Genomic DNA, 22,847 nt, shown 5'->3' on the forward strand with positions numbered 1-22,847 from the left:
GTGCACGGACAAAAAAAACTAAAATATAGCACGACAGTAAATCTGAATGGGTAGACTTAAAGTTTTGGAATGAATCAGTATACATTACTGTACTAAACAAAAACAGCAATGCGTAAAATTTTCCATGAAAAATTATCAAGGAAGCGGAACTGTTTTTTTTGTAGTAGTAGAATTTATTAATGCATTTGCAATTTGTAGGAATGATTTGTTTTGTTCGTGCTGGATTACAGCTCCGCTCGACGCTCTACTTGTAAAAGCTCCACTTCAAACACCAAGGTCGCGCCACCTGAGCAAGAGAGAAAGAGAATAAAAATACAACGCTCACATTCCGGCTACCGTCACTTAAAATGCACCGCTACAACAGAAATGTAAGCACGACAATACTTTGCATACAACGAACGCGCAGCAGCACTTGTTACGGGCGAGTGTAATACGTTTCACAAATCTAGTAATAATAACGGCTTAGCCTGGAGTTGTAATGTACATATACCCCAACATCGTCCATTGATTGATGTTACTTAATTTGGAAACACAAGTTTGTTAAAACGTTACGTTTTACTTTTTAAGTACAGTAAAAACCCTCGGTTTAATGAACCACCATTCAACGGATCACGGATTTAATGGACAAGATCTGCTGAATCCCGAGTTTTGTCTGAAGATTCAACGACTTTCCGGTAAAAAGGAAATCAGTCCCGTCAATTTTCGCTTCATCCCCTTAATGGGTAAACAGTATTTATTACACTACACGTGATTTTTTTGTGTTTAAAACGAGGTCAAAATAGAAGCAAAAGTGGAAAATGTGTTGTACAGTTAATTTACGGCACTTTGGTCTTTAAAATATTTTACAGTACAGTTTTGTATACGTAACGTCACGACAAAGGTGAAAAGTGATTGCTTGACGCTTGGACAGTTTGAAAAGAACGGGTTGGTATGGCGTTACAACAGTCATGTACCCTCCACTCAAATAATGTATGCAAAGTTATAATTTATTTAAGAGAAAAATACATTGAAATGTACGAGTATTATTACACAATTATTATCACTGTTGATTTTTTATCATGAAAAACATTACAATATTTTATCAGGAAGTAGTTTGCATGTGGTAGGGTGTGATTTAGTGCTCAAAATACGTAATTTGGCCATTAACGGGCAATCGGATTCTACGGACACCCCTTCCCCCCTATTAGTCCGTTAAACCGAGGGCTAATTCTACTCACAATATACAGGATTAAGATAAATGTACATTTGCTAACACCAACATGCAAATTCTTACAACGTTTAGTTATTTTGTTCCTACAAACGACAGTCGTCGGAATAAAACGATGCTTGCCGTTACAACGTAACACTTCATTGTTTACACGTTCGCTTCTCTCGGAAAACTGTCAGCACATACGCAGTGAATGAAACGCGCACAGGCTCTGCGTCTGGCACGAGTGGGCCACACGGCAAGGCAAGCGGCGGCACAGCGTGGCGGATTAATACACCCCCAGTGCACCGGGCAAATCTGTCGCGCAAGCAAGCCCCGCCACCCGCCCCCCATGTCAACCCTGCAAAAGAGCGAGGATTATACGAGACCCGTGGATAATGAGGCAATGTATAATTGCGTCCCTACTGTACCGTCCGAAAAGGAAATAGGTCTGAAAATGAGCTTCATGCTCTGTAGGTACACTCAGTAGTTAAACAAAAAAAAACGATAACCGACAGCTTCAGACCCAAATGTGCACATGTTTGCCGAATTGAACATTTAAACAATAGGAGAAATATGGTGCGAGCTGAATTGTTTTTGCTTCCCCATCGTCCGAAGGATTATTAAGTCTCTGTGTGGGGGCAGGACTATGCCATGCTGCTGTGTTTTTTGTTGTTGTTAAATGTGGCACCGTGTAGTAATTTCAAATTTGGTTAGCCCTAGGAGGATTCAATTGACACACACACACACATGAACAAACGTGTTGACTGCACTGAGGTTATGACATGAATCTCACATAATGGAAGTGATACACTGTCAACGACTTTCGCCACCCACATTACCTGGCCAGAAATGCCAGACTTAAAACACCTAAGAGGAGTAATTTTGAAATACCGGGGTTGTAATGCTACCAATATGTGAATACGGTAGCATAAATAAATTGAGAGGAACACCTAAATTGAATATCTATGCTACTGCTGCATAGTAGACTTATTCGTTCAATGTATGAATACAGATACAGGCCAGGGAATTCAAACGACTATAAAGGCAACATTTATTTTCCTTAAGTTTATAAAACATGACAAATGCATAAATCGTAACTCACCAGGAATTTTTGGTGGTGCTCCTCGATCCCCGTAACCTTTGAAAAAAATCAATCACACGGAATAAACGTTCAAAATTCCACCGGTTAAAAAAAATCCATTTCTATTACATACAATCAGAAAATCTGGACCTCTTAAACCTATAAAAGTGATTTTCCTTGGAACATCGGTGGCTTTAAATTTGAGGGCGCATTAAAAAAGACACGCACAAAGTTAAGAAGAAAAAAAAACCCCAAACATGCTATCTCCCTATTGCCGTTTACAAAGCTGGCTGAAACAAAATTGATAAAGTTCAAAGGGAGCTAAAAAAAAAGGAAGACGCTATCAGGCCATCTGAAGATTGTGGTAATTTGGAAGCGGAGGTGGGGGGGGGCCCGAGCCGTCTAATCATGCCGCAGACAAGACGAGGCCTCTTTGTCCCCAACTGCGAGAGGACATGGTCTGGCGGGCGCCCAGACGCGAACGCGTCCGTCAGTGGGCGGAAACAACGCGAGACAGCGGGCCGTCAGGCACGCAGACGCCGGGGACGCGACAGACGCAAGTCCTCGCAACGCCGGCCAATCGGCGGGTGCCCCCGCTCTTCAGCGGTGCCACATCCGACAAGAGGCCTCTCGAAATCTTGGGTGCCATTATGTTAAATTACGGCCGCTTTTCGATCGTTTCGGGAACCGCTCGTATGTCAGCCCTGTCCGTCCTGCGATATGCGGTGAGCTTGGGGGTTTGGGGGGGGGGGGTGAAAAAAAACTTTTACCAAGTTCAGGCGGGATGACCAGCTTTCTCTTCTCGCCTTCACACATTCTGCACGATGACAAAAAACATTTTTATGATGAAATAAAGTTCGGTTTAAATCATCAACGTACACAACCAGTGAACTCGTTCATGCCACAAGGTCACACTTGTGCTGCATTACAGCTGGAGAGACATCGGTTGGGATTCGGGCGCCAGTTCTTTTCTGCTCCAAGAGAGACCGAGTCGACGAGAAAGGAGTTTCACCGAGCCGAGACTAAACGTTCAAGAGTTTAATTATGTGAAGGCAAAAGGCGTGAATCAGTGTCAAGGACTGGAGCCTGAAAAAATACGTGAGTGATAAGTGGACAGAGCAAACACTACCGTGGGTGTACAGGGCATGTCAATCACGCGCGACTACCCTTTGTCCAAACCACCTTGCATTCACCGAGTTTGAGCACACACCTCACCACCACATTCATGTTGTAAGCATCCCCAAAGGTAAATCTTGCGGATAATAGGAATGCGTTGCCTGTGCTGTTTGCGTTAACGTAGATTTGACAATCAATACATTGTGGCTTTCCATTGTAAATACAATTAAAACACATACAAGCTTTACAGGTGGTTCCATAATAGTGCAGCATGTGTATAAACCAGTGTGTATGTCACCCATAGAGGAAAAAAAAAGGTCTTCTAAAAGAGAAACCCGGTCAACAGTAAGTAAACATCTCGATGTTTGTTGTTACGTGTGACATATCTCAGGAATGGCAGGTGCAATGGGAAGAAAAGAGGGTGAAAAAAAAACGCTTGCAAAGTGAAGCTCAAGTAATCACCACCTGCCACGCAGAGGGTTATGAAGAACCGTTAGCATTAACTAAGAGGGGATGACGGGTTAGGGTTTTTGGAAAACAAGTTTCAAAATTAAATTTCAGTCAGAAGGAAAGACACGATACCAAAAAAATACATCTACGTTTTTATAATTCATTGTGACAATTCACTGGGGACATTCCAACAATTGTACCTGCTACCAAACAGAAATCATTACTTCAGTGGTGGTGCATTATGATTAGTTACATGAGTGTAGCATTATTTATGCGAACTATAGCTTCGGCAGCAAATTATTGTGTTCTGACAAGCAGATGTTTCCAAAGTACAATTACAAATTGCCAACAAAGGTGCTCTGCAAACAAAAGGGCAAAAAAGGAGATAAAACAACGAGAGGGCCGGTTAGTCGACGTTGCTTGTGAACTGAAATTAGTTTATACTTTTGTGTTTATGTCATTATACAACGATTTGTTATAACTGGCTTTGACCCAAAAATAATGCAGGCAGCTGAATCAACACCTTTCAGACATAGGGGACGTGGCACACTCTCACATCTATAAAACAATGTGCCCGAGCTGCGGCAGGATATGCTACATACCCTGAAGCTAAATACCTGCCCTGTGAACAGACTCACTATTCGCAGACATGTTTCTTTCCAACGCGAAATGACGTGGACATGGCGGCAGCCTGTCTGATGAATGTGTAAGCCGATACGTGGGCAGGGCAGTGTCGAAACGTACCACTCACTATACAAGGCAAGATCGGGCTCATTACGTTTGTGTGCGCGTGTGTGTGTGTTTTCTTCCTGTTAATGCAGCTACTAATTAAAATGGTTATTAAGGAGCACAGTTATCTGTGTGGGCCCACGAAGAAGAAGGGATGAATGTATACCATGAAGACTGATGGGCTTTCATCAGGGGCTGTGTTTGATGGATGTGTGTAAACAACAATGCTGTGTTCTCTAATAACGTGTGCCCTATACACGGAAGAAACGTATAATCCACATCCGAGCTCTGCCCATTGTGCTGCATCAACGGCCACTACTATAGGCCTCGCTACTGGCTGCTATGGAAACTGTCATGCCGTTTTCTGGAGCAAGATACAATTGGTGGGACTCAATATACGAGCACCACGCCACCAAACACACAATGATTACTATGTTTAAAAAATATCTGTATTACATGCGCTTTTATCACTCTCGTTACAAACCTTTCCTTTATAATAACATGACTATGCTGCACACGTATTATCAGGTATACTCTTTTAACCACTCCAATTACAAGTCACAACTACTTCCAATACTGTTATAAGTCAATATATTTTGTTCAGAACTCAATAGCAATCATAATCTGTAATAGTTGAATAATAACATTCCAAAAAAGTAACATTATAACATAATATCATACTAAATAACAAAAATAAGTATAATATATTATTTTTGCTCATGCTCATCTCTTTATTTAATAAATTTGGTCCCTGTCCCCCTTCAATAACTCATCTATATATATACATACTCTCGTGTTATATAGATGTGTCCCTCCAACAGTTATTTCTTGGTGTGCATTTGGAAAATGTAGGTTTTTTTGAGAATAAAAAGCAACTTATTAATATTCCTAAAGAATACAGTTTTCGATTTAATGCATTCGTGATTGCAGGGATTCATCTTATTGGTTCTTTCGGTAAAGTCACGTAGAATGGAAATACAATTATAAAAATAAAACATAATAAAATAAAATTCTCATGACGTTTCGGCCACAACACAAGTAGCCTTCTTCAGGTGAAGGAACAGAACTGTCAGGACGACAGCGCTTCAATGAACGCTGCTAAGATTCGCAGCGTTCACTGAAGCGCTGTCGTCCCGACAGTTCTGTTCATTCACCTGAAGAAGGCTACTTGTGTTGTGGCCGAAACGTCGTGAGAATTTTATTTTATTATGTTTTATTTTTATTATTTTATTTCCATTCTACGTGACTTTACCGAAAGAACCAAGAAGATGAATACAGTTTTCAACTAGTCCATTTTAACTGCTTTGACACACTCATTGGAAACGTGGACTCTGACAGAGAACATGCAACCAGAGCTGAAGAATACCGAAAGAAACGTGGCAAGGTGCACACTAGGAAAAAAAGACCAAATGAGGAATGCGTGTATGAGAGAATACATGAGATTTAAGGCACACCATGTGACTGTAAAAAACATAATACGTTGGCTTGAGCAGGACACATCATTAAAACTATAACTAATCGACGAGACTGGCGATGGAGTGGCAGCCAGATGGAAGAACAACAAGCGCTATTCGCCACTAAGTGGCGGTGACATCAACACAGCTCTTGTGCCAGGCTATGTGCAATTTAAGGCCACACAAAGTGTCGCACGCATACTGGCACGTCACCGGACAGACCCAGGTGCCATGGGTTGACTGACTGAGATGACTGCCCCCTAATCTGCCAACTTGCTGTGCTTTCGCCACCCGGCTCTCCACTTGTTCTCTGAGTGAGCAGCAATCACAAGATAGTCAGCATACATAACATGGTTGACCAATAGGGAGCCATCCCTCGACCTTACCCGGGCATCGATCAGCCTCCCATTCTATCTGTACCAGATGTATTTATGTTCAACGTAGCCAAACGTTCTAATTTGAGGTGCAGTTGGAGATTCCGAAACGAGGCGACAAACCCCATAGGACAACCACCAATGAGCTGGAGTGTGATGAACTGTGGTGTTGTAGGGCCGTAAGGGGTGGTGACGATGTGGGAGGCTTCATCGAGCAGTGTAAAGTTAATGGTTCATGATGATGAAAACATTTCCATGACAGTGTTACTTTTTCACTGACGCTAGAGGTTAAAGCATGTTTACCTCTGCAATTCAACCTGTTATTCAAGCATAAATCAGAAACGTTATTAAGTGTGCCATTTACTAATTTGAGTGGAAATAAAAAAGTCAACAACCGTCACCAAAGGCCAGCAAGTGCTGGCATATTGACAGAACTTTGGAGAATTACCTACAAATAATATTCCTCCCCGAAAGTTGACCGAGCTCAGTACGGTGGTCATTGCTGTCAAGTATACAGGCAATGCCACTGCACTGGCGCCCAAAGGCCAGATGGGCCCAGGCACCGGGCTACGAGGGTAGAAATTAGACAGTGGGTCCCATTCTTTATTCTCTGCACCAGGGCCCATCTTAACCACGCTATGCCACTGTGGTCAGGTTAAAGACTGTGACAATACCGGTCAAATTAATTAAACAGAAGTGGGATTGTGCCAGTGAAGGGTTGTGAGCAAAGCAAACGTACCCAAGCAGACCCTGGTCCCAGCCTTTGATGACCTGGCCCGTGCCCAGAGTGAAGATGAAGGGCTGGTTGCGTGGGATGCTGCTATCAAACTCCGTCCCATCCTCCAACGTACCCTGCAAGAAGTAAAATGCACGTACACATTTTCATCATTCTGCTTTTAACTATAATTGATTGAGAACAATGCCAAATCAATAATTGTACACAGTTAAAAACAAGCAATAATATGGTCAAAACAGTTTAAGGTAAAATGTATGATTTTTTTACATGTTAAGGCTAATGGAAGTGAAAATAAAAATAATAATTGGGTTTGCATATTAGACATTGTAAGAGACAACATGACAAATGTTCTTTGGCCGGCGTTCTATTTGCTCCCCTATTGCTTCCAGGTCCATGCCTATAACACTTGCATGATTATTTATATGGGAAATGTGTAATTACCAAGCCACCATTTGGCTCAATGAAAAAACAACTTAAATTTAGGATATGCACCCATTTGTTCCCCATTATGTACATATTCAGTATTTGGTGGAATTTATTTTTAAATATCAACATTCGACGTTGTTGATATTGGCCCTTATTTTCAATTTGTTTTTTTTTGCAGTCCGTATAATTCATGCCCCCAAAGGAACCATTACTTTTTCTTCCATGTCGTTGTTAAAGATGCAATGTAAGCAGCCAACCCTTGGGAGCAACACACACCTTGTGGCATGCGTCGGTGCCTCGTGGCGGACACATGGAAAGCACTTTTCAGACTAAAGTTATGGTACAGTGGAAGTGCGGTGCGGTGCGTTATCGCAAAAGTTCAAACCAAGACTTTGTTGAGATATCTGCCATGTGGACATTCACAAGTCCGAATGGGAAATAAAATCAGGCGTTAGCAGGGCAATACCACGGAATGTAAGCACATGTAAAGGATTTTAATCAATCCACTGCTGAATGAGGGCCACAGATGCATTACAAAACAATTATTACCTAAAAAGTAAGCGTTTTGGAAAACAAGATAACATAAAAATCTGGATTGTCCGGTTGGCCGAATGCAAGCGAATTAACTTTTTGTTGTTGTCTCAAACCACTTTTCCCCAATGTTCACGCACGGTGTAATGCATGTGGAGGGTGTCGCCCTTGCGTGACTTGATGGGACAGCTGTCTGCGCGCTTCTTCACTCCGATCTGGAGCTTCTTTTTGCCCTCGGTGGCCCATGCGCTGCCCTGGAGGAGGCTGAGCAGGACGCACGCCAGCCCAGCACCCAGCAAGGCTCCCGATCTCATGGTGTCAGCACAACTGCTCGGCACGCGCACAAAGGAACGGTTCAAATGGGTAATGCTATAAGATTAGCACAGTTGGCTATGTACTGTGCGAAAGACGTTCAACATACGTACATACAGTGTGGTTCCACTGCCAAAACTCTGATGGGAGAATTTGTTGTCATCCTCTTTATAAACAAACTAGCTTTCCTACCCGGCTTTGCCCGGGACTTGGATTCACCACGCCCGGCCGCCTTTGTCTCCCCAGTAGCGATGTTCACACACCACACCAGTTACTCGTTTGAGGCTGAGTCGACCTAGGGGAGGCCCAGGACCGGTTAAATAATCGTCACCGCTGGTGGCCGTGAGCGGGAATCGAACTCGGGTTGCTGGGTTCGTAGCGCGGCGCGCTCACCACTACACTACAATGCGTTACGCTTCCACATGCGCGGGTCACATGACAGATTTGACGTCACACCTCACTTGCCGTGCAAAAAGTAATATGTATTATTGAGCTCCCCCTCCAGCCAAAAAAAACAAAAGTGTATTTTTATAATTTTTGCATGGTGTACAGTCTGGAAAGTACGCACATGGCAAATTTCAAGTTTTTTGCATGTCGGGAAGTACGCTAAACATTTTGAACAGACACACATAATCACAACTTTTTCTTTTATATATATGGAGATGTGAGCAGCAACCTACCCGACCATTGGGAAAATACACGAGGCTCACATATTCGGAAATGTATCCAATATGAGTAATTCTGGTCACTGCCCAAAAGGTATGTCTCCTCGATATTTCTCTACTTACTCTGTGGTTCTTTCGGTAAAGTGACTTTACTGAAAGAAACAAAGAGTATGGATTCCTGCACTCACGAAAGCTTCAAATCAAGATTTCTCTACTTGTCTATGCAATTTGTCAAAATGACAGAAGTCTAATAATACTAAGAGTGATTTATCCAGTAAAATAAATACCAAGTGTCAAAGTTTTTTAACCAGGTAACTGGACATTGTTTTGCACTCTTGTTCAATGATCATTTCCCACACATTTATTGGGTATTTTGTGTGCCCAGGTATGGATTTTGAGAGAAACATGAGGTCCGGATTAATAGTAGGAAGTTTTCTTGAAAGTAAAATAAACTATGAGGTTGACAGAAATACAGAAAACTAGTTCTCAATAAATTATACCATATTTTCAAATATAGTATTTTAATGTAATTTTTTATTAGTGAAAAACCTATATTTTCCTTTAATTTGTCATGTAAAAATATTGATGGTCACCTATATTCCACGAAATTGTACCTGTCTACACACGCATCCATTTACACACGCACGGATGCATATAAGCGGATGCTTACACATGCATGAATACACACGCACAAAAATAAAGAAAAGTGGAATTTTCTTAAATTTTAGTAAAAGTATTTGCACTTTGAAAACATGGAGCAAAATTTTGGACCTACAGACCAAGTTACATTTCAACTTACCTTTCAAAGCTTTATACCAAAATCATTTCTAAAATATTTTGTTTACAATATTCTCCTGAAAGCTAAATTAAATACCCTATTTTAATTTCAGAAGTTATATTTTCTCAATGTGACGAATACCTAATTTTTCTAACCTTACAAGTGTTAATAGATCCATTCACTGAATCTTACCCGAATATAAATTTCATGCCAGCCAAAGAATGTTGTTTATTACGTTAAAGAAGAACAAAATGTACATTATTCAAATTATGGAATGGCAGTAGCATACACAACAGTCACTAAAACGCCCTCATGAAGCCATCTGAGTGTTTTGCAGTCTAAACCAATAATATATACGTTGCATGCAATTATCAATCACACCCATTAAAAAAATCTTTCGATCAGCACATAAACCAAGTCAGTCTAAAAATGTAATGAACAACAAAAACCCTCAAGGCACAGAGTGAAGGTCTGAGCAAAGGCAGTTAGTGGTTGAACATTTCGCATAATAATGTCCACATGTACATGCACAACCATGTTGTCAATCCGCTGCTGGATGAAGTCCTACCAACTACACCTTGTGGGTTGTGGGGATTATTTGACCATATTTCAGCAAGCTGGTCAGTGCGGGTTGATGAAGACGGTAAGGGGCCACTATACAATATATACAGCGTACGTGTATAACTTTCATAATAAAGGTTTTTGTGTTATATCGCGTACGTATAAATGTGTCATAACCCTCCAACACCCGACACAGCCAGTAAGGTTTGTCACGTAAACAACGCGCCAATGAGTTACTACTTACGACACATTTATACTGAAGCGATCCAACCCAAAAACCTTAATTATGAATAACATCGGTCGCGAAAGCCTACATGTTAAAATCTATAACTTGGTTGATGAAGGCGGCAAGAAGTGATAGTTTTCCTCTACCGATACTCCTGCCCACCACAATTGCCTCACAGGAGTCTATAACACCTGTTATAGTTAACGCATGTTTCGCCTATATTCAAATAAAATGGAACGCGCCCAATCTCAGCATATCCCGGAGAGGTTTAAAACTGGACAGTGCTTGGATGGGAGGGCACCATGCACAAAACACGCAGGGATCACAAGGCATGACCACCAACTCCCCGCACTAACCCAGCGTAATAACCCCCACGACCCCCACACACTGACCAAGCGTTATAACCCCCACGACCCCCCACACTAACCCAGCGTTATAACCCCCACGACCCCCCACACTGACCCAGCGTTATAACCCCCACGACCCCCACACACTAACCCAGTGTTATAACCCCCCACGACCCCCACACACTGACCCAGCGTTATAACCCCCACGACCCCCCCACACTAACCCAGCGTTATAACCCCCCACGACCCCCACACTAACCCAGCGTTATAACCCCCACGACCCCCCACACTGACTCAGCGTTATAACCCCCACGACCCCCCACACTGACCCAGCACGGACAAGGGGACTCCTGGAAAGGGTGCTGCAGAGTACTACAGCAGTGACGGGGGGTCGTGGGGGTTATAACGCTGGGTCAGTGTGTGGGGGTCGTGGGGGTTATTACACTGGGTCAGTGTGTGGGGGTCGTGGGGGTTATTACACTGGGTCAGTGTGTGGGGGTCGTGGGGGTTATTACACTGGGTCAGTGTGGGGGGGGGGGGGGGTCGTGGGGGTTATAACGCCGGGTCAGTGTCGTGAGAATTTTATTGTTTTATATATATTATTATTTTGTTTCCCTTCAACGTGACTTTACCGAAAGAACCAAGAATATGAATCACTGCAGTCACGAAAGCTTTAAATCAAAACAACAGTTGTGTCAATGTACAACAGCAGCAGCAGTTGTGTCAATGTACAGTTGTGTCAATGTACAGTTGTGTCAATGTACAACAGCTGCGGCAGTTGTGTCAATGTACAACAACAGCAGCAGCAGTTGTGTCAATGTACAACAGCAGCAGCAGTTGTGTCAATGTACAACAGCTGCAGCAGCAGTTGTGTCAATGTACAACAGCAGCAGCAGTTGTGTCAATGTACAACAGCTGCAGCAGTTGTGTCAATGTACAACAGCAGCAGCAGTTGTGTCAATGTACAACAGCAGCAGCAGTTGTGTCAATGTACAACAGCAGCAGCAGTTGTGTCAATGTACAACAGCAGCAGCAGTTGTGTCAATGTACAACAGCAACATTACACAGAGCCACGTCACTGCCAAAGCTTACGCTGAGCGTTTTCCTATCCGCTGTCGTGGCTATCGTTTCGAAGTAAAAGTTCCACATTACAATGGTGGGAGCAGGTCCATCCACAACGCAACGACCACAACTTTTGACTTCCCAACAAAGTGGTACCTATTTTATCGGCCCAGCCAGCGACAGTGGGCTAAATGTAAAACAATGCGATAATCTCTCAACGTTCATCATCATCGTCGTCAGTCATGATCCACTGCTGGATGAATGCTTGCCTTAAGCCGTTCGCACCTCTCACGACCTTGCGATGCGACAATCCACAGGGAACCAGGACTCACAAAATAAGTTAATTGTAGTGGTGGTACAAGACAGTATTATTTAAAATAAATATTATCACTATACCACCCACTCTAGCAGTGTTAAACATGTATAATTGCTACAGCGCATCCTTGCTTAGGCCTCCATTCATTTGAACGCAAGCGCGGCAAGAGCCACCGCTTAGAACTCACACAAGGCACGTCGACGCAAACTGGACAACATTTGCATTCACGTTGTTATTACCGTTTTGTTGTTAAATACGATTTAAATTTGTTTTTGCTTTTTAAAATACACACTTCAGAGACGTGGAGCCGCCTCACGAGGGCCGTGCGGACGAAGTCTCCGTGCCGCGCTGGGCGATCGCGATTGGCTCCTGTCGCCGTCACGTGACGCGCCTGCTGGGGGGCGTTCGCGAACTCCACCACGCCGCAGCCGCAACGTGACGGCCACGTAAAGCCGGTCCTCGGCTAGGTCGACTCGGCCTCGAATGAGTTGTTTACCCCGTAGCCACTGGGAGAGACAAAGGCGGCCGGGCGTGGCGTTGTTTGGCCACCCCCTGGCCTTCATAGGCGCTGCTACTGGCTAGCGGCACTTGCCCCCGACGCTCTGTCACAGGCGCAGCAGAACTCAACGCCTGTCACTCACAGCACTCAGCTGCTGCTGCTGGCTCTGTTATATTCCGAAGGGTAACTTATTCAAGCGTAGAATTCATATGCCAATTTAAAAACAAATTTACTTTTTTTATATTCTTCAGGATATAAAGTGCATGCTCCAACTCCTATTATCCCCTCTGTCTCCCTGGTTTCTCTATTTAAGTGCTATGAACAAGGGTATTTACCCGAAACTTCGCCTATTTTATATATTTTCATTTTTAAGGTCACTGTTTTTGACAAATGTGTTGAAAATGTATGTTATTTGTGCATTTGCACCACTGCCTACGCAGTGTGATAAAATCATTTACAATCGCATGGAGAATTTCCATACAAAACTCGTTACACGCCTCACAAGTTCGATGATTGCTAAACACGTGCCACGTGACAGACTGCATTTGAATCCTGCTTCATGTATGACACACGTAAATATAAACCGCACGATTTCTGCCTAGATATGAATTAACTACATCATGTAGGGCGATTGTTTACCAATCATCAGGCGCATGCAGCGTGTGGCAACAATGTAGTTAGGTAAATATGCAACGTCTCCTTTACTTATCCGTTTCTTCAAATTCAAAGTAAAATAAGTTCTGACAACCCATCGGTCACACGGCCTTATCGAAGTGCATAAGCAGCATTGACAAAATACAACAAAACCCAGGACTCGTTTCGACATTCAGTGTCTCATCAGCAGTCAGTCTTGCTTGAATTAATGCTCGCAAACTGCTAGATATAATTGGCAATGAAAGGTCTAGAGTTGTCTTATACCGAAACAATGCTGCTGAAATTATACACTCCCAGAAGGTCGTAATGGTACGAAATACTTTTAAAAAAATGTAATTGTGGAGAAACAGATATATCACTGAATGTATCGTCTGCTTATCTTTTTTGTTATGTATATTCTCCACAACCACCCTAATTATCAATTTGTCATTTGTATTTTAATTGGGTGAATTAGAAAACGTGGAAAGATCATGGTGGGTTTGCTGGAACTGTAGTTTGGGAATAAAACAAAAACTCTTCGATTATAGTGTATTTAAGTTGGTATACAGTAGGTCTATTGCATTGGCAGTATTTCAGCCAGGTGACAGCCAATCATTATGATATATCCACTGTTGAGTAAGGCCTCCCGAAGCTGTCACCATCACTCACGATCCTGCGATGAAACTCCATGAACAAATCATCCTCCACATTGGTCGATGTCCCCTTTGGTGTGTTCATTCATTTGGCTTCCATCATCCATTCACAAAATAAAAAAAACAATAATAATGAAAACATGTATGGTGCTGTGCCATGGAAATCCTTGACGAGGGTGCTTATCATTGCAAGCAGCCATCGAAAACATCCCTTAAACTGTATGTATGTTAAACTTATTTTGCATCATACGTAGCCAACCATACTTATCGGAGGTGCGGGGGAAGGACAAACAATGGCTTTGTTGTGCGGCGTCTTAAAGTGTGCTCCCATTTAGATGCTTTATAAATCCACATTTTTGTATTGCATTTTATATGGGTATTTGCAATTACAGTACTGTACTGTTATCATTAGCCAAAGGTCATCTCTGTGTCTTGTATTATAGGCTGCAGCTGCAATATAAAGTGAACATTGTCAGGATTCGCAGCTTTGACCCAAAGGGCAAGACTCGTTGGAAAATGTGACAAAAAGGCATTCCGTCCTGACGGGCCCAGATTTATCACAGGACAAAGTTCCTCGTTCTAAAGCTATGATTTATGTTCGCATTTTTCTCTCTCTCTCTCTCTCTTGCAAATCTCCCACAAGTGGACTGAAGGCAACAGAACACTTTCCTGAGTGAAATTAATGCACTACACAGTCGCAATCAGCTGAGTAATAGAGTTTCCATCAGATATTCGTCCTACATAACGCTCGGTGGGCAGCATGCACGTGCTCTTTGTGCAGCAGCCTATGCACCATATATCACAATGATAATTATAATGTAAGGCCACTGGCATTGGAGTTGTAATGTGAAGGCACATCGTTCCGTGTGACAGATGTCAAAATAAGCCACACACATATTCAGGCCAATGTGCATGATTCACAGAGGGTATTCTCTACTTGATTCTATAATTGTATGTATATATGTAGTCTCAGGCATGCATGCTTATGCGGGATGGAGCGGTGGTGCGGTGGTTAGTGCACTGCGCTATATACCCCAGGCACCGGAGTTTGATTTCTGGCCACCGCTGTCAGTGGTATCTGAACTGGTCTCGGGCCACTACTTCACTAACTGGCACGTACCAGCGTGGTGAGGCACGGTCTCACACCCCTATAACCAATATGGCATGGCGGGGCCTTCATTGTTATGTACCGTATGTCTGTGTAACCAGTGAGTACATACAATCTATCTGTGGACCACACCTATGGCTGTATTGCCATATCCTGGCACTTTACACCTATCGCACCTGCTATGCACTTGTAGCCACCCTTCTAACCAATAACCAGGCATTACTTTTCTTTGCTTCTCAGATTGAATAGGATCGGGTACATTCAGGGTATTGGGTCGAAGTTTCAAAGGGCTCTCACTTGCTTTATGAGTGAATATAATGTCCATCACATGACGTGCGCATGGCATGTGTCCCGATTTTTTTTACATTTCTTATCGTATTTTGTTTAATTTAGTTTCGTCATTTTCGTGACCCAAGTCACTCTTGCGAAAGTGGACGATCCAGGTCATTTGAGTTCTCACCAGGTTAAACGACACGAGCTAACTTTAAGCATTAGAATATATCTATCTTTTCAGACCAGTGACTCACTGCCCATTTATTTGGCTTTTCACTTCTCAAGAGGCCCCTTTAATCGTTAAAAAAAACTGCACAGGCTGCCGAATTTGACTCATCCCTCAATAATGACCTCAGCGGCTGTCAATAATTATTGATGACAAAGGTCGCGTAGAATACTCCATATTGTGTCCCATGCGGTTGAACCTTATACTGGACAGGGCTTGACGGGCATTACAATGACATTACTAGCACAGCATCAATAAATTAACGGCGAGATTAAATGGCTGAAGAGAATTACCCCGATTAGGTCAGTACAGAGAGGCGCAAGAAGCTGCATGCTGCCACAATCGCAGACCATTTACACCGTGGATTCTGGAAATCGGCTAGAGAGATAAATAACTTCATCCATGTGCGTGTAACGAGATTCCTCCCCTCGCCCCGCGAGCAATTCAATGAATTGTATCTGTGGCCGTGATTCGATTGGAAAATCAATTTATTGTTGTTTAATCTGTATGGTCTCATATGTATGGCCTGTTTCCTACATTATGTTGTTTTTTTTTTGTCTTGTTCGCTCCTTTAACCTAAAGGCAGCAGCATTTACTGGATTTACATATGATGTGAATAAGCTATTCTTACACGCACAATTCAATACGTGGACTAGCGATCGTTAAAACGTTGGTGTGAATCTATGAAGGCTTCTCCATGCTCTTCGGTGATGGTAGTAGCTTTACAAGACCCTCGCTCCGCTGGCCAGTGCAGCTTGGTGAAGGAGGTGGCGACCGGGAATGGAACTCACGCCGCTAGGTGCACTAACCACTGCACCACCGCTCCACCACAATTGTTCCATAAGCATTGTTATCCATATAATTTCCTCGGACCCATTTACTGGCTAAAGTAGGACACCTTCATTGTCGAAGTGATCATGTCCTTGGAGGCGGGGGGGGGGGGGGGGAATCCCTTCTCCCAAGGGCCATATGCTAATTACCTTCATGATGGGTAATTGCGAATACTTACAGCTATATATTAGGAATGCTTAACGCTTGATTATTAATGGCGCAATCAGCCGCATGGCAACCCAAAACAGGTACAAGCGAAGTCGTCACCTGTGCCGTGATTGTCATTACAATTGCTGCACTATGGTGGGTCACTCCATGTTATTTTATGTTTGTGATGTCTCCTCTATTTCATACAATTATCAATATCGACATGTGATATCTAAACTTATGACCTATATTAACGTTTTAAAATAGATTTTTATTTTTTTCTTCGTGATATGTTTTTAAAATAGTTTTGAATACAATCTATTAGATGCATAAATTTATAACCACCACTGCTTCCCTGTGCAGGTTACATCACGCCTATGCAGATATACATCCTTTAAAAATAAGAATTAAATAAAAAACAACCAAATTCTATAACTGGTAGGAAAAGTGAGTGGGCTTGGGTTGGACACATCATGTATGTACGTATGTTGAACTTCTTTCGCACCATACTTATCCAACCATGCTAATCAGGGGTGCGGTGGGTGGTGGGACAACAAACTGAAAACAAAAAGCAGTTCTAAAGAAATGGGGTTTCAATCTTGATTTCAAAGTGCATAGCTTCCAGTGGCTTCCTAATATCGGACGGCAGAGCGTTCCAGACGGCCACATAAGTGTATCTGAAAGCGTGCGATGCGGTGACCGTCTTTGTTTGATGGCCAGCCCAAAAAAAATATATTCTCAAGGTGGCAAGCTATTCGTGATTGTTAAAGAAAAAAATAGATGTCTGAAGGGCTGTGAAGTGGCTAGGAGATAGCAACAGAGTGATGCAATTCTTGAATCTATCTGTAATTCTTGAATCTACCTTCCTGAATCTCTCATTGCTGTGTGCATTACGGACCCTGGAATTTGATGTTTTTCGGTATTTTATTTCCGTTGCTGCTGCTGCTGTGCTCACACACCATGGATCTCTACCGTGTAAAATTGCCGGTGAAAGGTGACCCGTGGGCGAGACTGGTGATGGACTCGCAATTAAGTGAGAAAACTCGCCCAAGAGAATGACCACTCCCCGAGATGAAGCGTTGAGATCAGCTGATGTCCAGGAGTGACGTGGGTTTAGGCATCGCAAAGTCACGAGGTCTTCATCCAGGAGCGGCGAACCAAGAGATAATGATGGTGATTGTCACGACGAATCGTTAAAAGTGAGGTAATCCAAAACGTTGAACTCTCTAACCTTTATGAACTTTGCTTTGGCTTTTCTTTCATTACCCATGGGTAATTTCACGTCAAACTCATTGTTTGCAAAAGAAAGGGATTTTCATTTGTGCCCGAGAGCTAAACACCGGGCTGCCTCACACCTCCTCAATCCAAGCACTCCCAACTCACCCCTACCACCCCCATCATCGCCTAATCCCCGGTACCTCCTCTTTGTACTCACCTCCTCACCTCCCCTACTCCTCACCTCCCAATCTCCTGAACGTCCCCCCCCCCACCGTCCCGCTTATTAATTTGGAATAATGGAGAGCGCTGTAGTTTGACGAGGATGACAAGAGGTCTTTTTAGCTTCATTACGGAGATGTTTGTGGTCGCATGGTCCTTGAGGCTAGGTTTACCGTAGCATTTGCAATAAGTATGCAGTAAACCTTGTCAACCACCCACGTCTCTCTCTCTCTCTCTTCCCTTTTCACTGCCTTCTGCAAAATACCCGAGGTTTTTTTTGGGTCAACTTTTGACAACGACTCCTGAAAATGTCAACACATTCACCCTTCGGCTGTTGTGATCCCTTTTGTTGTAGCAGTGATGATTTATTGACCAAATTAATAGCACACGTTGACCAGTGGGTGTAGGGTATACGTTATTGCTGCTTGCAACGGCATACAACTTGCACGGAAAAAAACATTTTTTTTTTACGAAGCTTACAAAGTAGCAGGGAGTGGGGCGGGTAGCGCAGTGGATTGCTCTCTGCGATATTAACCCCATAAACCGAGTTTGATTTGAAAGCTTCAAATCTAGATCGAGTTTGATTGCCATAAGTACCATATGTGTCAGTTCCTCTCACTAGTTTCACGGAGAGTGCTGTTATGCGATTGCTGGATACATTTCCGTTGTACATAGTTCCAGTTGTTTACGGGCCATGTTTATCAAAAAATAAATGTCGGTTCTGTTATTCCTTGCAACCGCTCGCGAAGCCTCCATCTACCCGCGTAACGTGCTCGCAATCGTCGCATCAGCCGTTTGGGCCGGGTGGCCAACGAAAAAGAGCTTCTCAACCCAAAGGGCCTCACCAGGAATAAACTGCCTGAACCGACAGACTGACTGAACTTCAGTATCGAGCGGCGCTTGAACCTGACGCTTGGTGCCCACATTCACCAGCTGACACTGACCAATGTAGAAGAGTGTTCCCTTGTTATTCGCGAGGGATACATTCCGGAGATGCTCGTAAATAGAAAATGTCACGGATAATGATATTGGCCGACGAAAACCTATATATATTTTTTTTATGAATCACCTTAACTAAATATGTAAATAATCTATCTAATACGTGAAAATGATCATAATAACACATCTATTTATCTCATCACTTTATCTCGCATCACTTTATCTCTCATCGCTTTATCTTATCACTTTTCTCTCTCTCTATCTCTCGATGCAGTTGTGTAGAGTTACAGATGCGATTCGCGGATAGCCACAATCGCGGACATCAAGTTCGTGAATAACGAGGAAATACTGTAAAGTATGATCACCCCTTCCCCTGAGGACTCGCATGGTGTGCATTGAATCAGAATCTGTATTTAGGCTGAAAGAGGAATCCGATGAGCTATGAAGCTCTTTTTCACAGATGTCCAGTATCACAGATATCCAGCATAGGCCTTCATTCAGAAGTGGCTGCGACAAAGGGCACCTGTAGATTATAATTACACACGCCAGACTCGCACATAAACACCGACCTGTAAATCTTGATGCTTATGCAGACAGAAGTATGAATATTGTGCGTGCTAACTTGTGTTTGGCTGAAGCTCAATGTTATGTTCCAGAGATTGGATTATTGTGATTGAGGACAACGGCAGTTGGTGTAACATATGTGATCTACAATTACGACCAACAATTACCCAACAGACTGACCAGAGCGGAGATGTTTGTGGAAGCTCAACAAACCATGAGTTATTAGTACACTACGCTGTCGGTCAAAAGGTTCTCAAAAGCCATGTCATTTTGAAAAAATAGAAATACACACAGTATATATACAATCGTATAAAACATGAATTTCAAACAATCCACATAAGCATGTGAAAGGCATTTTGCATATTAAGCAGAAACAACCAGCAGTTCCTGAAGAAATGCATTGTGGTCTCCTTGTCTTTGGTCACCATGAAAGTAAATTTAAATTGAATATTTTCCTGTTATGATGAGATTTTCTCAAGATTTACATCATTCTAAGTATGAGTTAAAAGGGATTGTCAATTCATGTTTCAGAACACTTGTAATCATTTAAATGACAAACTATTTTCCAGGAATATATATTTTTTTATTTCTCATCACACATGTCAGTACATTAACGATAACATAAATCTATCAGCATGACTAAAACTATGCAAATGTAGAGATATGTTGACTAATGGCACTTTTACTGTCTGAGTAACCATGCATTTTAAGAAGTACATGGATTATAAAGTAAATATGAATGTCCTTAGTCTACTGGCCCATACGTATTTCAGATAACGTGCTTGAAACATCTTGGCTACAAAGTCGATACTCCATCATGTCTAAGGGTTACACACCTGGCAGTTTAATGCATAGCCTAGAGTGCATGTGACAATGATGCATATTTGACTTGACACGGTCTTTAAAAGACTCAAGCCGATACTGATGAAAACCTGAAATGCGTTAAAAAAAATATTTGGGAAAATACCAAGGGCAATGGGAAAAAAAAACTGTTAAAACAAAGTTAAATGTTAAACACAACATGTACTATCATGACGAGTGAGTATGTAAAGAGGTTAATAATTTGCAGTACTTTGTCAATCTACTGCTGTATAAAGGACTCCTGCTATCATATCGGGCCTGTCACGCCAGTCTGTCTGGGGGTTGTGTGACCATATTTCACCACTCTGGTTAGTGCTGGTTCATGAGGGGGGGCTAAGAACGGTTGAGATAACGGACTGATATTAGTCGAACGCTGCTCTGCCGGATTGAGAGTGTCGTGTGCTAACCACTGCACTCATATACATAAATATGATACATTTGTTAAATTAGAAAACAAGCAGATATTTTGTCACGAATATAGTCTTTGCATGAATCCAGAATAATCCGAAAAGTATTGTTGTTGTTTTTAAAAAGGCTGCAGCCCCAACTATTTATGCCCGGAGGTTTTGATTGTTTTTTTCTCATAGGGCAGGGTCAGCCTGAAGTTCCACACTGCGTGAAGTCTCGTAACACACTGAGTGCATAAATGATCCCCCATCGTCAGTGAACCAGGTGCAGAAGTCAGTCGTCTCCCCAGGAGGGTTGACATGAAAGCCAGTATGACGAGAAAGAGAGAGGGGGGTGGGTGAAAGCTCGCTACTGGTTACTACTATGCTCATTGAAACGTTAGAGACACCATACTCTTTGGTTCTTTCGGTAAAGTCACGTAGGTAGAAAAAAAATCACGACGTTTCGATCGCAACGCAAGCAATCGTCATCAGGAATAATGATGATTGCGATCGAAACGTCGTGATCTATTATTTTTTCTTATTTCTACCTACCACGTGACTTTACTGAAAGAACCATAGAGTATGGATTCCTGCAGTCACGACAGCTTCAAATCAAGATTGTTAGATATACCAACAAGCAAGGTCACTTGGTGAACGTAAATAAATCAACAACTGGTGTGTCTTGAATTGGAAAATTTGCCCACTTTCCTAAAATATGTTACGCGTGGGAAGCAGAACAGAAATGATTCGGGAAATTCCCCGCATACGAGGGGATATGAATAATCCGGCACAAATAAGTATGGAGCTTACAATATGTACTATAATAATATAATATATAATGTGGCACACCTTCTAAATCTGCAGGTGGGTGTCGTGTTGATTTATGGACCTGTGGTACCAAGCCTGGTACAGACGTCTGTGTATGTGTGTGCGTTAATGAGAAAAACTCCATCTTAATTTCACAATTAATATGTTCCTGTGGCTGGTAGACTGGAGCGGTAGTGTTGCGGTTAGCGCGCTGCGCTATGGACCCGGCGATCCCGGTTCGATTACCGCTCGTCACTCTGGTGACGATTATCTAAACCAGTCGTGTGCCTCCCCTAGAGCGACTCAGTCTCAAATGAGTACCTGGTGCGGTGTGTAAACATGGCCACTGGGGAGACAAAAGCGGCCGAGCGTGGTGTTGGGCACCCACCCGCTCGTCTGCCGTGCCGACCTTAATAGGTGCTCGCTAGCAGCACTTGCTCCAACAGTCTGTTAAGGCTACACGGGGGGTCTTGATTTCCGAATGTAATGCTCCGGGTGGCTGGAGGTAAAATTAATATTTTCCGGCTTGTCGATCTGGCTGAATTTCGATTTAAAGCTTTCGTGACTGCAGGGATTCATCTTCTTGGTTCTTTCGGTAAAGTCACGTAGAATGGAAATAAAATAATAAAAATAAAACATGATAAAATAAAATTCTCACGACGTTTCGGCCACAACACAAGTAGCCTTCTTCAGGTGAAGAAACAGGTCTGTCCAGAAGACAGCGCTTGAGTGGACACTGCCAAGCATGGACCGCGTCTTTCAAGCTGTGTGGGCGGAGTTAACATATGAATTAGCACGTTACCCAGCCCCACCTCCGGAGCGGAGGCTGGGCACACAGAAAAAAATCAAAGCAGAACAGCCAAGGTGCGCTGCTCTGTTCTGTGTTGCGTTGTAACTCTGCTATAAACTGGACTACTATACCATGAAATATTATACCTTCCAATCTAAACTACATGGTATAATATCATATCCATAGACAAATTCCACCTTTGAATTATACAATGCGTTACTTTACACTACCCTATACTTTAGACTATAAAATATTAGACTTGTAACATTACACTATGTCTTATTCTATGAACCCAACTATATACCACACTGCTGTATATTTACTATGCAATTACAAA

The 22,847-nt window shown here is 42.7% G+C and overlaps 1 protein-coding gene across 4 annotated transcripts; it reads right to left on the bottom strand.

Annotated features, from left to right (window-relative positions):
- Positions 1-152: 152 nt before the first annotated feature.
- Positions 153-12,779, bottom strand: FKBP2 (FKBP prolyl isomerase 2). Of its 4 annotated transcripts, none has more exons than XM_032962990.2 (6): positions 12,646-12,779; positions 8,227-8,413; positions 7,133-7,245; positions 3,041-3,087; positions 2,292-2,327; positions 153-286 (listed from the first exon to the last, which is right to left on the bottom strand). In XM_032962990.2, the coding sequence occupies exons 2-6, from the start codon at positions 8,398-8,400 to the stop codon at positions 225-227; spliced, it is 432 nt and encodes a 143-aa protein (XP_032818881.1). In that variant the 5' UTR covers positions 8,401-8,413; positions 12,646-12,779; the 3' UTR covers positions 153-224. The 4 variants fall into 4 exon arrangements, with proteins under 4 accessions (XP_032818881.1, XP_032818882.1, XP_032818884.1 ...); XM_032962991.2 differs by having other exon boundaries at positions 12,593-12,714; XM_032962993.2 differs by having other exon boundaries at positions 12,323-12,693.
- Positions 12,780-22,847: the final 10,068 nt, after the last annotated feature.

This window comes from Petromyzon marinus, chromosome 29, assembly GCF_048934315.1.
Source record: "Petromyzon marinus isolate PM22_M1 ecotype Great Lakes invasive population chromosome 29, UKy_Petmar_22M1.pri1.0, whole genome shotgun sequence".
NCBI classification, from domain to species: domain Eukaryota; kingdom Metazoa; phylum Chordata; class Hyperoartia; order Petromyzontiformes; family Petromyzontidae; genus Petromyzon; species Petromyzon marinus.